The sequence below is a fragment of the Nuphar pumila genome, chromosome 14 (genome assembly GCF_984573655.1).
Source record: "Nuphar pumila chromosome 14, dmNupPumi1.hap1.1, whole genome shotgun sequence".
Lineage (NCBI taxonomy): Eukaryota > Viridiplantae > Streptophyta > Magnoliopsida > Nymphaeales > Nymphaeaceae > Nuphar > Nuphar pumila.
Genome location: NC_143262.1, coordinates 79332199 through 79349493, shown reverse-complemented (window position 1 = coordinate 79349493; position 17295 = coordinate 79332199). Strand labels below are relative to the sequence as shown.

Sequence of the window (17295 nt, the reverse complement as noted above, 5' to 3'; positions counted from 1 at the left end):
GGGCGGGGGTGGAAACCTTGTCCCCCGCCCCGCCCCGCCCCACTGCCATCCCTACCAGTAGGGGTGGCAATTTCTGACACGACCCGCCAACCCGCCTCTTAGGCGGGTTCGGGTTGGGCTTAAGCCAACCCGTTTAATAAACGGGTCGACCCGTGTAACCCGTTTATTAAACAGGTCGGGTTCGGGTTGGGGGTATGCCAACCCGCCAACCCGGCTGACCCGTTTAATAAACGGGTTAGGCGGGTGGGTCAACCCGCCAACCCGCCAACCCGACCCGCCAACCCGACCCGATTGCCACCACTACCTACCAGTAAGGTGTTTTTCTGCGAAATCTTAATTTCATGAGGAGCATTATTAAAACGTTTATTATAATAAGGGTTTCTTAGAAAAATCTCCATGATAAGAAACTAAGGCAAAACCCCCGTTCTCAAACCCTAGCCGGAGCGCCGCAGAGCTCTATCGAGAGAGAGAGAGAGAGAGAGAGAGAGAGATCAGTCAGATCTTCACAAGGGAGTGATGGTGAGAAAAATCTCTTCTCCGATTCAGTTTCGGTTTCTTTTGATATCGATGATCTCCTCCACGAGAAATCCCGAATTTTTTCGGCAATTTTTCTTGTTTTTTTGGCAATCGCAATCTCTCAATCGATTCGTTTTCTCTTTGTTTTTTTTTTCAGGCGCCAAAGAAGGACAAAGCTGCTCCCCCGGCGGCTTCTAAACCCGCCAAGTCTGGCGGTGGCGGCAAGCAGAAGAAGAAGGTAATTTGGCTTCCTCTCTTCACGCTTTTGAGGGACTCTCTGTCTCCCAACCTTTCTTCTTTTTGATCTTCTGTTGTTTATGGGATTCTGAGTGGTGAGGTACCGATGTGTCGTGTTTATTGCAGAAATGGAGCAAGGGAAAGCAGAAGGAGAAGGTGAACAACATGGTGCTATTCGATCAGGCGAGCTACGATAAGCTTCTTACGGAGGTCCCCAAGTACAAGCTCATCACGCCGTCGATCTTGTCCGACAGATTGAGGGTATCTGATTTCTTCAGTCTCTTATTCCTCCTTCGCTGTTCTATCTATGTTTGCGTTCGGTTTTTGGATGAATATTTTGTAGCTATGGCTTATGGGCAAGAAAAGAAATATTATATCCCTTTTCGCGTTTTTCTGTGTGGAGGCAGTAGGACTCTACGTTTGCCAATTGTGAGCCTATAGTTGTTGCTATGTTTATACGGCCACATCCATCTTCGATCTTTAGATGCGTGAAAAATCATCGCATTGTTTTTTTTTTCGATTTTTCTTCGAGTTTTGTATATGGGTGTGCCCCTTTACTTGATTTTCTTTGTCTTTGCCTTTTTGTTTTTCTTTTAAGAATTTTTTCTTTTGGTATTTTGTGGAAGATGTAGTCATCAACGTCCTTTATGCAAATTTTCTAGAAATCGCAGTTTTTTGCTATTTAGATAAAACGGGTGCCTTCTTTTACAATTGGTTGATCTTGGGTGTGTTAGTGCTTTTTTGCTGTTTCACGAGAAGATATTTTGTTCACTCTCCCATTTGTCTTTCTCTTTTTCACCAGACTTGAGTCTGCATTAGATGATAATTATTTATGTTGTTATCTGAGTCTAAGTTGAAAGTTATTCTTAACCAACCCGTTTGCTGTTGGAGGTTATTGTGTAGCCCTTTGTTCAATGCAGAAGCCAGGGAAGAGTTTTTCAGACCAGGTTACTGCAAATTAAATAATATGTCTAATCTTTGTTGAGATAAAAACATGAATCAGCAATTTCGCTCATAGCTTCCAATTACAGTCAAGCTCTTGACAAATCTATTCACCTGCACGTTTAATTCTCATGCTGATTTTTTAACAAGCCAGTATAATAAGTTAATAGCCTTTCTTGGTTTCCGCATTCAACAAGTATGATAAATCCCTACTTTATGTGGTTGAAGATCTAGATTGAAGGATATCGTGGGAAGGTTGTTTTTAATCTCCCTCTTACATTTCTTTTGTGCATCTGTGTGCATGCTTGCATATTTTCTTTTGTTTCCTTTTTTCCTCTTCATAAATGAGGCTTTGTTTATGGATAATGATTGCTTTTGAGTGTGTCTGCGGGAGCCTAGGTGAATTTTCTCTTAGGATCTAAGCAGGACCAAAGTGCATCAATGACTGGTGATGGATTATGGATAATGATTGCTTTTTTTGCATGTAGTTTTAGTTCTACTGAATGCATTTGGATTTGGTTAGGTGATGGACCTATTTGAGTTAGATGGGTCTGCTTTGGTTCAGGTTGACCTTCATGTGTTTATATGTGTTGGCTTTCAACCCTGTTAGGTCCTTATTTGGTTTATAACCACATTGGTTTGATCAATGTTTGACTCATGTGGGTCTTGTCAGACCATTAGACTGGCTTGGTTGGACTTCGTTGAGTTGTATGGTTGGATCTAGGGGTGGACACCCGGTCTGGCTGACCCGACTCGATTAGCTACCCATTATGCTCGACAGACTCGCTAAGAATTATGGGCCACCAAAAGCCCATTTTGATAGTTATCAGGTTGGGCTAGGCCTGACTTGTCATGGGCTCGGGCATGACAAGCTTGCCTATGACCTGCTGAAAATGTTCAATCGGGTTGGGTTGGGGTTTGAGATGTTTATGTTGGACCCAATATCCAAAACTAAAATATATATTATGCATGCATTCTATGTCATAGGGATTCGGCCAACCAAGTGCTTCACCCACTTCGACACAACGCAGGTGCATGTGCGGGTGTGGCACCTGGTGTGGTCAACCAGACCCTGGGTGTGGTCAACCAGACCCTGGGTGTGGTCACCCAAGGTCATTTATGTCCAACTTTTGGACCTTAAAAAAATGCCTGATGAAATGGGCTGATGAGAGGAGGATTAGGGCAATTTTTTTTTTGCTCTAATCCTCCCTCTCTTCCTGAAGCCGCCGCCGTTGCTGCTGCCACCGATCTCTCCTCTCGACCCTGATGTCGGCAACGACCTCTCTGCCCGACCTCTCCTGAAGTCGGTGAAGCCGCGAAGGGTATCCTCATTCCTCAGGTACGTATCACTACATCCTCTCTCTCACTCGCTCTGTCTCTCTTCTCTTTGTCTCTGACTCTCTCTGTCTCTCACTATTGCTCTCTCTTCTTTTGCTCTCTCCATCTCTCACTTACTCTCACTTGCTCTCTCCATCTCTCTTCTCTCGCTCAATCTCACTCCCTCTGTCTCTCTCTTCTCTACTGGGACTTGATGTGCTGGTGGCGCGATCGATGCAGACGATGAGGTTGCTAGTCACCTTGGGGTCGAGGGTGCCGTTGTGGCCTGTCTTGCCCACCTTGTGGATGCGCTTGATCCATGCCACCAGCTCGTGGGAGGAAGGGTTGGAGATTGATGATGCCGTAGCGGAGGTACTCAGAGAGGGGTCGCTTGAGAGGGGAGTAGCTGGTGGGCAGGGGAGTGTAGTGCCTGGTGCGGACATTGAGGTGGTCGTAGTTCTTGAGGAGGAGGGGCCATTTGGAGGTGTAGAGGGGAGGGGAGGGGTGAAGCCCTGGGGCTTGATCACATGGTGGATTTGTTGTTGTGTGTGGTGTTTGGGTGCTTGCAGGCATTTTAACTGAAAGGGTTTAGGGTTCTAGCACAGGGTGGGGTCAAATCCAAACCTGACCCGTATTAAGGGTCTAGGTACAATGATAAATAAGAAGACCCCATTAAGACTCGTGTTCTGGCCCAAAGGTCAGATTAATACATAGATCCAATTATAGTTTGTGAAATTTTATATCAGACCCACTTAAGTTTTGATTTTTTATGACAGTTTTGATGCAATATAGACTGTTAATTTTAATTGGATCTCTTTATAAACTCATTTAAACATAAAACTAAAGATACCTAATTTAATGCATGTTAAGTGAAAAAATATGTCTATAGAGCGCATACTCTACACTTATATATATTTTTTATAATCCCATGCTTAGGAGTGTTCACTTTGCATTAATGATTAATGTTATTATTATACATATTTTTTTGTACCTTTCAGTATTTATTTATACATACTACTATATTTTTTAGAACTTATTGTATATGTTATTGACCTTCCACACAATATTATAAATCTTGATTGTGTGCATAATTGATTTTAATATAATGTTTGTGTGTATTTTTATGGCAAAAATGATAGATAAAGGAATATGACTTGCGTCATCTTCATCCCCACATGTGAGTTCTACTGTTAGTGTTGCTGATAGTTGTAGTGGGAGTGATGATGGTGGGTCACTATGGGTACACGTAAATAATCTTGCAAAAACTGGAGGAGGTGAAAACAAGAGATTTCGATGCAAACTCTCTGAAAGAGATTTTGTTGGGTCTTACACAAGTTAAGACTCATTTGTTAAAGATACCAGAACATGGCATTTCAGGATGCAGAAGAGTTGATGAGGCAATGCGAAAACAATACAAGAAAATACAAGAAGAATATGAGAAGAGGAAGACAATGAGTGACTTGTGCAATTAGTGTGCCGTTTTTAAGCCATCAAAAAAGATGCTTTAAAAAAAAGTTGATGTAGGAGGTAGAGAGAGGAATGATACAAGTAACATTCAATACATATGAAATGGAGGAGATTGATAGAAAAGTATGGAGGTATTTTTATTCTAGTTAACTCTTATTTAATGGAACTAGAAATCCTTATTGAAAGGATTTAGTTACTTTTTTGGTAAATTATAATTTGAGTGGCTTGCCGACCTCAATTGTTTTGGGATGAAGGCGTAGTTGTTGTTGTTGTTTTATAATTTGAGTGGCTATGTACCTCCATTCTCAGAAAAACTACGATCCACACTTCTTGCTGATGAGAGGGCAACTGTTAAGAAATTGCTAGAGATTCAAAAATATTCATGAGAGAAAAATAAAGTTTTCATTGTTTTTGATGGATGGACGGATATTCAAAGGCATCCACTAATCAATTTCGTTGTTTATTCGCTTAGTGGCCCCATATTCTTTAAAGCAGATGATGCATTTAGGCAATATAAAATTGTCAAGTATTTGAAGGGATTATTTATAGAATTAATAAAATAAGTAGGTGATCATAAAGTAGTACAAATCATCGCAGACAACACACTAGTTTGTAAAAGCGCAACATTGAGTTTGGAGAGTGAATATCCTCGTATTTTTTGGACTCCCTGTGTAGGACACAGCTTGAATCTAGCTCTCAAGAGCATCTGCAACCCCAAAGAAGAAGGAAATCTACCATCATATACTCTATGTCCATGGATTAAGGAATTAGAAAAAAATGTCAAAAGCATTAGGAATTTTGTTGTCAACCATCATCGTGCTAATGCTATATTTAATAGGCATTCTAACCTGAAATTGTCTGTCGCTGAAATATGTTTTGCGTCCATTATTGTGATGGTGAAGATGATTAAGGAAGTGAAGAATGCTTTGGTTAACATGGTGACTGATGATAATTGAACATTCTATCGTGTTGATGATGATGTCAAGGCTTAAGAAATTAAGAAATTCATTGTTGATGACGAGTTTTGGGATAAAGTCGTATATTTTTTTCAATTTACGCAACCTATTTGGGAAATGTTGAGAAAACTTGATAAGGATGAGCCCATGATTCACAAAGTTTATGAAATGTGGGATAATATGATTGAAAAACTACAAATTGTAGTTTTCAAGCGTGAAGAAAAAAATTCTGCATTGGATGATTCAGATTTTTTTAACCATATTCATTCAATTTTAGTCAGAAGATGAGATAAGAGCAACACTCCTTTGCATTGCATGACACATTCTCTTAATCCAAAATATTATGCAAAAAAGTGACAGGAAGGTGGTATTTGTCGTGTCCCTCCAAATTTAGACCCAGAGGTATCAAGGTATAAAAATATGTGTATGACAAGATTTTATCCAGAATCACATATTCTAAATCAAGTCACACAAGAGTTTGAAAAATTTACATCTTCGAGATTATATGGACAAACATTACTCGCGAGAGAGGGTGATAATATACATCCTATTACATGGTGGTCAACATTTGGATCAGAGACACGTATTCTCCAACGTCTTGCATTGAGATTGCTATCCCAACTTGCTAGTTTATCCTGTTGTGAAAGAAATTGGATCACATATTCTCAAATCCACAACATAAAGAGAAACAAACTCACCAGCAAGCTTGCAGAGGATTTAGTATATGTTCATTTAAATTTTCAACTACTTTCGCGAACAAGTGATGAATAATTGTTTTTTAGTTATTTGACTATTTCTTATTTTTTTTTCATTTAAATATACATGTATTTAACATTTTCAAATTATTTAAATTTTTTAATAATGCAGAAAAGGATCATCTAAATTTTGGGATGTAAACCCCTAAGAGTGTGACTTAGAGGGAAAGCATGATTTCAACATTACAAACATGAATACATTTGAGCCCAACCTTCATTCTTATGATGCATTTGATGATGAAGCAAAAAATTATTAGGATCCATTACCTCATCGTCATATACATTGTGTAAGATATACTTTTGGTATGTAATTATACATTTTTTGCTTTTTTTTGTTATTTTACTATATAATTTACTTCTTTTCTGCTTTACTTATTTGATTGTTTCTATAATATATTTAGGTTGATTTAATTGTGGTGTTAGTTTTTATGATGTAGAATAGAATTGTAGATTGTTAATTTGATTTATTGCATGCATGATGATGAATTGATTTGATGATATTATGATAATTGTTTTTTATTTCATTAGTGTTACTATTGTTAACAGTTAAAACTTAAAAATTATATATATATTTGTCGCACCCCGCACCCAAGTTTTTTGAAAGTTCTGCACCTCTGCACCCGCACCCATGTGACATAACATGCATTATATATATATATATATATATCATAAACTCGGGTATCCAATTGCTTTGTCTATTTGTAAGGCCTAGGTGGTTCCCACTTGTGTTCACTTTCTGATTCATATTGGGCCAATATGGGACTAATGCATCTTGCTTCCCTCCACCTAAACTTTTTGCTCGATCCTTTTCCTTAAATTCTATGTCACATGGGTGCGGTTGCGGCACTTAAAAAAAACCTGGGTGCGGCAGGGGCAAAAATGCAAATTTTTTTTATATATATATATATAATTTTGAAGTTTTAATAGTTTAACATTTAACAGTAAACATTGTCATAAACTCATAATATTATTCATCATGCATGCAATATATCAACCTAAATATCAAATTATCAATCAAATAAGTAAAGCAATTACATAAATCGACCTAAATATCAATCAAATAAGTATTGTATAAAAGAACTAAATTACATTCCAAAGTATATCCTGATGAAGTAATGTATGTTAATTATTTTCGTCTTCATCATCAAATGCATCATTAGAAGGAATACTGGGCTCAACTAAATCCATGTTTGTTACGTTGAATTCATGTTCTCCCTCGAAGTCACACTCTTCTGGGTTTACATCCCAAAATTTGGATGTTCCTTGTCTGCGTTATAAACCCAATTTGAAAATGATAAATACAATACAAGTATATTTAAATGAAAACTAAGAAATAATCAAATAACTAAGAGAGCAAATTAGTACCTGTATTCAGCATTGCTTCGCGAAAGTAATCGAAGATTTGAATGAACATATACTAAATCCTCTGCACGCTTGCTGGTGAGTTTGTTTCTCTTCATGTTGTGGATTTGAGAATATGTGCTCCAATTTCTTTCACAACAAGATGAACTAGCAGGCTGCGATAGCAATCTTAATGCAAGACGTTGCAAAAGAGGTGTTTCTGATCCAAATGTTGACCACCATGTGATAGGATCTATATTATCTTCTCTTGCGAATAATGCCGGTCCATATAATCTCAAAGATGAAAATTTTCCAAACTCTTGCGTGACTTGATGTAACTTGATGTAAAAGATATGCTTATGGAAAAAATCTTGTCATACACATATTTCTATGTCTTGATAGCTCTGGGTCTAAATTTGGAGGGACACGACCAATACCACCAGCCCGCCACTTATTTGCATGATATTTTGGATTAAGAGAATGTGCCATGCAATGCAAATGAGTGTTGCTCTTATTTCATCTTCTGACTAAAATTGAATGAATATGATTAAAAAAATCTGAATCATTCAATGCAAGATTTTTTTCTTCATGCATGAAAACTATAGCTTGTATTTTTTCAATCATATTATCCCATATTTCATAAACTCTGTGAAGCATGAGCTCATCCTTATCAACTTCTCTTAACATTTCCCAAATATGTTGCGTAAATTGAAGGAAATATACTACTCTGTCCCAAAACTCATCATCGAGAATGAATTTATTAATTTCTTGAGCCTTGATATCATTATCAGCACGATAGAATGTTCAATTTTCATCAGTCACCATGTTAATTAAAGCATTCTTCACTCTTTTAATTCTCTTCATCATCACAATGATGAACGCAAAACGTGTTTCAGCGACCTTCAACAATTTCAAATCAGAATGCCTATTAAATATAGCATTAACACGATGGTGGTTAACAACAAAATTCCTAATGCTTTTGACATTTCTTTTTAAATCTTCAATCCATGAACATAAAGCATATGCTTGTGAATTTTCTTCTTCTTTGGGGTTGCATATGCTCTTTAGGGCTAGATTTAAGCTGTGTGCTACACAGGGAGTCCAAAAAATATGAGGGTACTCACTCTCTAAACTCAACACTGCACTTTTACAAATTGGAGCGTTGTCTGTAATGATTTGTACCACTTTCTGATAACTCACTTCTTTTATACTTTGCATTTTTATATTCCCCAGTGCATCAACTGCTTTAAAGAATATTGGGTCACTAAGCGAACAAGCAATGAAATTGTTTAATGGACGCCTTTGAATATCTGTCCATCCATCAGACACAATAAAAACTACATTTTGCTCCCATGAATATTTTTTAATCTCTAGCAACCTCTCCACATTTGCCCTCTCTTTTGCTAGAAGTGTGATTCATATTTTTTCTGAACTTGGAAGCACATAACCGCTCAAATTACAATTTGCCAAGGATGTTACTAAATCCTTCCAATAAGGATTTCTAGTCCCATTAAATGGGAGTGAACCAGAATAAAAATACCTCCCAACTTTTCTATTTAATTCTTCTCTTCCATATGTATTGAATGCTGCTTGTATCGTTCCTCTACCTCCTACAATGACTTTTTTTTTTAGCATCTTCTTGGTGGCTTGCAAATGATACACTGACTGCAGAAGAATCGGCCATTGCCTTTCTTTTCTCATATTCTTCTTGTATTGTCTTTACATTGCTTCATCAACTTTTCTGCAAGCTGAAATGCCATGTCCTGATATCTTCAACAAATGAGCCTTCATTCTTGTGTAAGAACCAACAAAATCTCTTTCACAGAGCTTGCATCGAAATCTCTTGTTTCCACCACCTGCAGTTTTTGCAAGTTTATCTACATGTACCCATAGTGGCCCCACATCATCAATCCCACTGCAACTATCAGCAAAACTAGCAGTAGAACTCACATGTTGGGATGAGGATGACGCAAGTTCTTTCCCTTTATCCGTCATTTTCATCCTGAAAAAAATACATTAAATTTTCAAATCAATTCGAAAACACAGCGAGAATGGGGGGCTCAGCCCCTCCCCTGCCAACCCAACAAGAGAGCGAGAGCGAGGGGGGCTCGACCCCTCCCTTGCTGAAAACAGAGGGAGCGGGGGGGGGGGGGGGTGGCTCAGCCCCTACCCTGCCGACCCAAAAAGAGAGCCAGAGGGTGGAGGGGCTCGATCCCTCCCCTGTTGACCCAAAAAATAAAATAGATGGGGGAGTGGCTCGACCCCTCCACTGTTGACAAAAAAAAAAACAGATGGGGGAGCCCCTCCCCTATCAACCCAAAAAATAAAACAGATGGGGGAAGGGCTCGGCCCCTCCACTCTCGACCCAAAAAAAGAGCCAGATGGGGGAGGGGCTCGGCCCCTCCCCTGTCGACCCAAAAAATAAAACAGATGGGGGAGGGGCTTGGCCCCTCCCCTGTCGACCCAAAAAAAGAGTCAGATGAGGGAGGGGCTCGGCCCCTCCTGTGCCAAAAAACGAGGGAGCAGGGGGGCTCAACCCCTCCCCTGCCGACCCAACAAGAGATCGAGAGGGGGGGGGGGTGCTCGACCCCTCCCCTGCCGACCCAAGAAGAGAGTGAGAGAAGGTACATACCTACGAAAGGAGAGAAGGAGCCGAGAGGAGGAGCCTGGGAGGCGGATCTGGGGCTACGATGGGAGAGAGCTCGAGCTCGGGGGAGAGAGAGGAGAGATTAGGGCAATTTTTTTTGCCCTAATCCTCCTTTTCATTGGGAATTTTTTTATGCCTAAATAGTGGACAAAAATGACCCTGGGTGCGTTGACCGCACCCGGTGCCTCACCTGCACGTGCACTCGCGTCGCGTCGACGCCGATGCGACGCGGGTGCGGCATCTGTTTTGCCGAGTCCCTGTGACATAGCTTAAATTATATTTCTCTTTTTCCTTTCCTTCCTCTTCTTGTTTTTGTTTTGGTGGATGTTGGATTTCCTTAAGTCTCTTGTTCCTGCTATATTGCTATAACACTTTTTAAAGTGCAGGGCAAACTGGTGTGTTTCTATGAGGTTTAAATTTGGAATCTCCTGCCTATGATCCCCCTTGACCTAAACCTTTAGCAGTGAAAACTGACTGAATGAGAGCGAATTTGGAATGTTGATGTTCATATATGATTTTTTCCATTCTCATAATTGCTTGGTGCATCGAAGTAAATGAAGAGGTTAATTTAATTGAAGCAATTTTGAGAGGTTTAGAAGTAAATGGAATGATGATGATATAAGAAAATGTGATTTTATGAAGGTAGAAAAGTGGGTATGATATCATGGATAGCAGATACAAATATAATAGGTTTACAAGGTTGTTGCATCATGAGAATTGACTGTTAGTCCTCTTCTCAATTTCTTTGTATGATTGTGCATTAAAAAAGATTAGATGGAGTAAGATAGCATAATGAAATATACACTTATGTAAAGAACAGATAAATCTACATTGTTGATTTGCATATCAGACCTTCTGAAAAGGATTACTTACGGTGTAAATTGTACTCATCCATTATATCAGGTGCAACTGAAAGCTATGGATGGGAAAGACAAAGGATTAAGTACTAGGAATTAGGACTTGCCTGCTTGGCTCTTTTTGAATGTATTGAGAATTAGATTACAGGATCCAACTTGCAATTAGGTGTCTCTCATGCGATGAATACATTGGATGATGGCAATTTCTCTTTTGTCAGACTCAGAATGCACTGCACAAAGGCAGATTCTAGGGATTGGAATATATGCTCAGCAAGTCTCGGGGATGCTGATCATTTAGATTTCACAACAGATCGTTCTTGCTAATCTTTACTAACCAACATGCCTAATGAAATGGCACATAGTTTGACCTCTACCTAATCTCTACTAACCAACATTGTTGTTGATGGATGGGAAAAATAGCAGTGGAAATTTAAACATTTTGGTTGGTTTCACACACAATTTATGGTTATATCATGGAGCTCATTTATTTGTGGAGATTTCTGTGGACTGTAGGCTATTCACAATGTCCACCTGAGCGATCTTCATCAAGTTTGAATCTGCTTTCATGCTTTTAGGTTTTGGCATTAAGGGCATGTTTGCAAGCCCCTGTGATTGTAAATCACAATCACCATACTTTCTCAAGATTAGTAGAACATGAAAAAGTAAAAGTTGTGATTTTGATTGCCAGTTGTGATCATTTTTGCCTCTTTTTGCCTTGAATTTTGTGAAAGTAGATCACAAGGTTACCTTCTGATTCACAATCACAGCTTCTACTTTCTCAAGCTTATTTTGTCACCTTTGACCAAAGCAAACATGCCCTAAGTGACAGTATAATTGTTACTCAAGCTTCTGGTGCAAACTCTATTTTGCTTCATATTTCTTTGGTTGCAGCCAATTACCGCAACCTGCTAATTTATAGATAACAAAAAGTTTCCATCCTATCAAACTTTGTTGAATACAACTTAGTCTCTGTGTTGGATTTAACGAACTTACCTAGCTATTGTTGTTTCCTGGTACATAGTGATTCTACTTTCAAAGCGCCTTTTTGTTCATTTGGTGACACCACTTCTAAAAATCTTCCTTAGGAGTTATGATATTATAACTGAATATCAAAGATGTAATACCTTGGTTCTGTAAGTAGGCCAAGGAATGAGTCAGCGAATGACTGGTACATCATTGCCATGTGTCTTCCATTGTAATTCTGCTGGACTAGTTTCTTAAACATTTAACAAAAGCTGAATGAGATAGCCGGATGGTTAGGTTGCGCACTATCATAACCAAGGGATCTTGGGTGCAATTGTTATCCAACAGGTGTTATCCCTCCTTTTGCCTATAAAGAAGAATATTTAATGGGTTATTTTTTCTTCTGAATTTTAAAGCTCTCTCTTTTTTTCATCAAATTCCTAAGAATTGTTGTTCCGTTTCGTTGTTCAACTACCTAATTTGGTTCTGTTCATTTTGCTTGTTTGCATTTTACAGATAAATGGATCTCTTGCTCGGAGGGCAATCCAAGATTTAATGGCTCGGGGATCTATCAGGATGATATCTTCTCACTCCAGCCAGCAGATTTACACACGAGCAACCAATACCTAGAATTGGATCCTTTGATGGCCATGTCTCCAACAGGGACTCAAAGATGACTTCTCGTATTTTTTAGAATTTTGTTTTTTTTCTTCATTCAAAGTTTTAGTGACTTTGGTGATCTGCTTTTTGTTAGTGCATGACAGAATTGTTCGTTTCTAAACGTCTAATTTGGGAAAACATTTTTGTGCTGTTATGGTTTTGGCACTTTCTTCCACTTAACTAGGGCTGGACACCGGGCCGGGCATCCCACTTGCTCTCGTTCGTGCTGATTCAACTATAAAACTTAATATTATTGGAATTAGGCAAGATTTGGGCTTTTGAACTATAAATTAGAGGCATTACGTTTGTTTATAAATAATTCATATTCTGTCCTTTAAATGGGCCACGCAACGTTTATGATCACTTTTTATTCCTTTTCATTTGACCGAAACATGTCAGTACATACAATATACAATCAAAATTAGAATGTAAGAGCATAAAATCAAAATTAGAATGAGACCTAGGTCGCTAGTCAGACGGTCTAGGTTCAAATCTCATGGGTATCACTCCTTTGCACAAGCCCAAGCATGATTAGCGCGGTTAGGTCTTGAGGGTGGTTTCTTCGTGTAAATATAAAAAAAACGTTATCCTCCCAATCTCTAAGTTTTTTAGAATGAGTCGTTGCTCTTGAAATAGCTGGTCTAAAAATGGCCAGCCATTTTTTTTCTTATTTTTTTAATGATCAGGTTTCGGTCATCCGAACAACCATAAAAGGTAGGGTTTTGGCCAACTTGGTTTGCTAAAAACCTGATTTTGCCCTTGTCCTTTAAATAGGGACTTGGAAAACGTGACTCTTTAAAGTTTATTTTTATATTTCTTCTTGGGGTTGAAAATACTTATTTATCCTAGTAAAAAAGGGCACGTATTTATTCATTTGTGGTATTATTAATATTTAGTTTAACTTAATTGGTATTTAACCTAAGTTAGTAGTCAATTACAACAGTAGGCTTCTGTTGGGCAGTTTTTAGAAAAATAAAGACTTATATCAGAAAATAAAAAAACGTAAAACCATTTTTTAGATTAGGGGCGAAAGGATGGCCCTTGAAGAGAAATTTTCTTTTTATGTGTAGAGAGTAGGGGTGTCAAGAGGCCTGGTTTACCCGGACTCCACCGAACCAAATCCTATAGGGTCTGGGTATGGTGATAAATAAGAGGACCCGATTAAGACTCGTGTCCAATTAATACATGAACCCGGGTATAGTTTGTAGAATTTTATACCAGACCCGGACCGGATCCGAGTTTTGATTAAGACCAGCAAATTTTCAATGTAAAAATGTTAAAAAATATGATTTTACGGGGTATGATATGGGTTTGGTACATGTAGTTTTTATCGGATCCGGGTATATTTTTTATTATAGTGGACCCGATTAGACAAGCATCGGGAAATCTGGTTTCACATAAGTCAAAACCCAACCCTACCCTACCCTACCCGTTGACACACACCTATTAGAGAGTGATGCAGAGGAAAGAGGGTAGTTTGGGAATTTTAAAAATTGAAGGAGGGAGGGATGCCGGTGGGGTGATAGAAAGGTCCGTGTGGAAAACGAGGAGGGCTTGGCGAAGCGCAGTCAACAGCTCCGTTCATTGTTTGACTTGTGCATTTCTAGCTGTAGAATTGTGATTTTGAACATACCATGAGCTTAACTTGACCAAGACAAAATGGGCTATTGCTGCACCTAGGTTGACCTGAACCTGACCTGTTGATGGGTGGTAGGCTTGAACCTAGGGCTACCTTGAGGGGTAGGGGAGTGATGTTCTTTGTGCTTTAGAAACTGAAGGTGCGTTTGAATACCTCTCATACGATTCGTTCTCAAGTCAACCTGAGCCAATATGGCACCTATCTAGGCCAATGGTCGTGGACCGACAAGAGACTCAACGCGCACAATGTCCTGAAGTTACCGATCCTAGTCAAAGCTCTGCTAGAGCATACTCTTGACTTGGAACTCATGCCTGGTCAAGTCAAACTCGAGCTAGGGCGATTTGATCCCAATGTCTAAAATAAAGAACATCCGACATGCACCAAACTCTTCTTTCTCTTTTAATTTGACAAGCCCTGGACTTACTGCATCTAGGGTTGGGAAACAAGCCATGCTAGCTGAGCCACATGTTCGACTCATAAAGAGCTCTTTTGAACTCACAAAATGTGTTTGGCAAGTCGAACCTAAATATCAATGAGTAGCATAGGCCTCGGCAGCAGGGGTACGTCCTAGCCTCGAAGTTTTGCGCTGCGGGCACGATGACCATAGTATGGCAACCTGAGCCAGCATGACTTGGTCTTCATGCCGGGTGCGGTTTCTTCGGGTTATAAATCTAAAAAAAAAAGTCAAACCTGAATAGTTGGTGCTAACCTTGGCTTGGCTGGTGTAAGCCTGTTAAATAGAAACAAATATATTTTAAGTATATTTTACATTATTAAAGTAGTTTTACCTCATCTGAGGCAGGCCAATTAAGTGACCCAGTTCTTGGTGTGGGTTTTCCTTTGTCATAAAAAAAATAATATAATGTAAAACAAATTATTAAAAAATTTAGATTGCAAGTAACGGATTTAGAGGTGAAATCTTATTGCTTCCAGCTCTGAAATAATGTGCTTCTTTGTAATATTACAGCTATGAAACAACGTATTGTTTTTGTAAATAAGCCAGCTTGAGCTTTGGGTGTTTAACTTGAGCTTATAATTATGTGCTCAAACTGGGTTTAGATCATCACAGGAATGAACCAAGCTTAAACACTTCAAGCCCAGCTTGTTCAGCTCGTTTACCAGCCCTAACTGTACTCTACCTAGTCAGGATCCGGGTCTAACCATGGTCATCAATTTAGACTTGGATCATGCTGAGTCCCAGACCTGATTTATGATCAGCCATGCTTGGTCTGTATATGGGGTCAGTCCCTGCCCAGGTCTAGGTAGATCATGCTTTAGGTACCGTCAGTGGTGATTACCAAAATCTAGGTATTTGTCCACATTGAACTGCATGTGATGGAGATGGGTATGGGTCTGGTCCAAAGCTAACAAGCTTGACCATCTAACCTCAGCAGGTGTATCAGTGTCCCCTAATTTTACTTGGAAGTGCAATCTGATAAGGGTGAGTTTAGGAACAGTGAATGCAGCATCGGGTTGGATTGGCTTTGGATCTAAGCATTACAAAATCTGACCCAATCAGATTTTGCATAACCGGCTAGATTCAGATGGAAAAACCTAAAACCAAACCTGGGTCCCACTATCTTAAATGGCTAATCAGATCTGACATTTACATGGATTCAAATTCAGATTCAGATACAATGCTCTGTACCCAAGTTGATTCAATTATTAAACAGATACAACTTTTGCTACTGAATCTGAGTAAACGGATTCAGATTCGGATTCGGATTCGGACTCGGACTCGGACTCAGTTGGATATATATCTGGCCTGAATTTTAGCCGTTTACATCGCTAAGCTATTTCGCTGCATCTTTTTGTTTTTGTTTTTTCATATAACTACATGATCCCCAAGTTAATCCCCATGTTTGGGCAAGGATAGTGGAAATTACAAGCAATCATTATAGAGAAATATATTTCATGTTGTTTGCAAGATATTTGGGTGCTGACATAAACTTGCTAAAATTGTAGTGAGTTGATGTCGAATTCAAGAGTAGATTGAAAGTACCTGTGTAGAGTGGAAGCAGCATCAAGATATACTCAATGTATCGAGTCAAGTTTTTGTTGGAAGCCAAAAAAAAAAAAAAAACCCGGGTAGTAGTACCTCACGACCACACCCTGCCTTTTGCGGCCCACCTCTGAAAGCTACAAATACACCCGCGCACCAGCAGAGTTTGATTCTGAGTCTTCTACTCAACACCTTAATAACCCTCACACCAGCTGGCCATATGGCAATCCCACAGTGGTGGTTGGGCTCTGTTTGTCTGATAGGAGCAGCTAGTGCAAGTCACCTTGTGTTGGGACATTGCAGGTACAAAACCCAATGGTATAGTTGTATAACTGGTATGGTATGCCTAACCCCAGCTTGCCTTTAAAAAGAAGAAGAAGCAAGTTTCACTATTACTTTAAGGTGGGTGGTGTGTGTTCTCTCCCGAAGACCGCCGTTAGCCACAGTGTGTGTTCAGGGGTCCCAATGAGCACCACGTATATAAGCACATGAGGCTCGTATTCTCGTGTGTGTCGGCATCACTTAGCATCAAAGTCCGGTGCGATTGCAAAGACATACTGCTATTCTCGCCATGAAACGACGGTTCAAGAAAATGACAAAAATGCCCTCCATTCAAAAAAAAAAAGAAAACGATGGTTTGAGAAAAGAACAAAAATGTCCTCCATCCAGAAAGTTGAGGATGATGTTAACTCTTCAAAGTCGAAACGTTTCGCTTTTGCCCTAAGCAATAAACTTTTGCACCATCTGCTGTAACAGGAGCTCTCTTTGACGATACAAACTTTGCCACCGGAGTAGCAACCTTTGTCGTCGTCTCGAGTCAAGGTTCCCGCCTTGGTTTTTAGCTTATGTTACAACATATTGTCGCCTTCTCGTTCCTGCCTTGTGTTACAAAACATTCACGGGTTCGCGATCGACTGGTTCGATCATTGGTGGACGTCATAGGGCATTTGTCGGCCATCTCTTTTTACAATCTTCTCTTCTTTTTCATTGTCGTTA

At 39.4% G+C, this 17295-nt stretch overlaps 1 protein-coding gene across 1 annotated transcript; it reads left to right on the top strand.

The window, feature by feature from the left end:
* The first annotated feature begins 395 nt into the window (after positions 1–395).
* Positions 396–12812, top strand: LOC149817054 (small ribosomal subunit protein eS25w-like). The gene is made up of 4 exons (XM_089987817.1): positions 396–519; positions 674–754; positions 880–1014; positions 12515–12812. The coding sequence occupies exons 1-4, from the start codon at positions 517–519 to the stop codon at positions 12626–12628; spliced, it is 333 nt and encodes a 110-aa protein (XP_089843943.1). The 5' UTR covers positions 396–516; the 3' UTR covers positions 12629–12812.
* Positions 12813–17295: the final 4483 nt, after the last annotated feature.

Bases quoted from the DNA above. Each gene is read 5' to 3' on its own strand.
- LOC149817054 (XM_089987817.1), top strand. The intron at 755-879 runs GTAATTTGGCTT...TGTTTATTGCAG, and splicing joins GCGGCAAGCAGAAGAAGAAG to AAATGGAGCAAGGGAAAGCA. The intron at 1,015-12,514 runs GTATCTGATTTC...TGCATTTTACAG, and splicing joins TCTTGTCCGACAGATTGAGG to ATAAATGGATCTCTTGCTCG.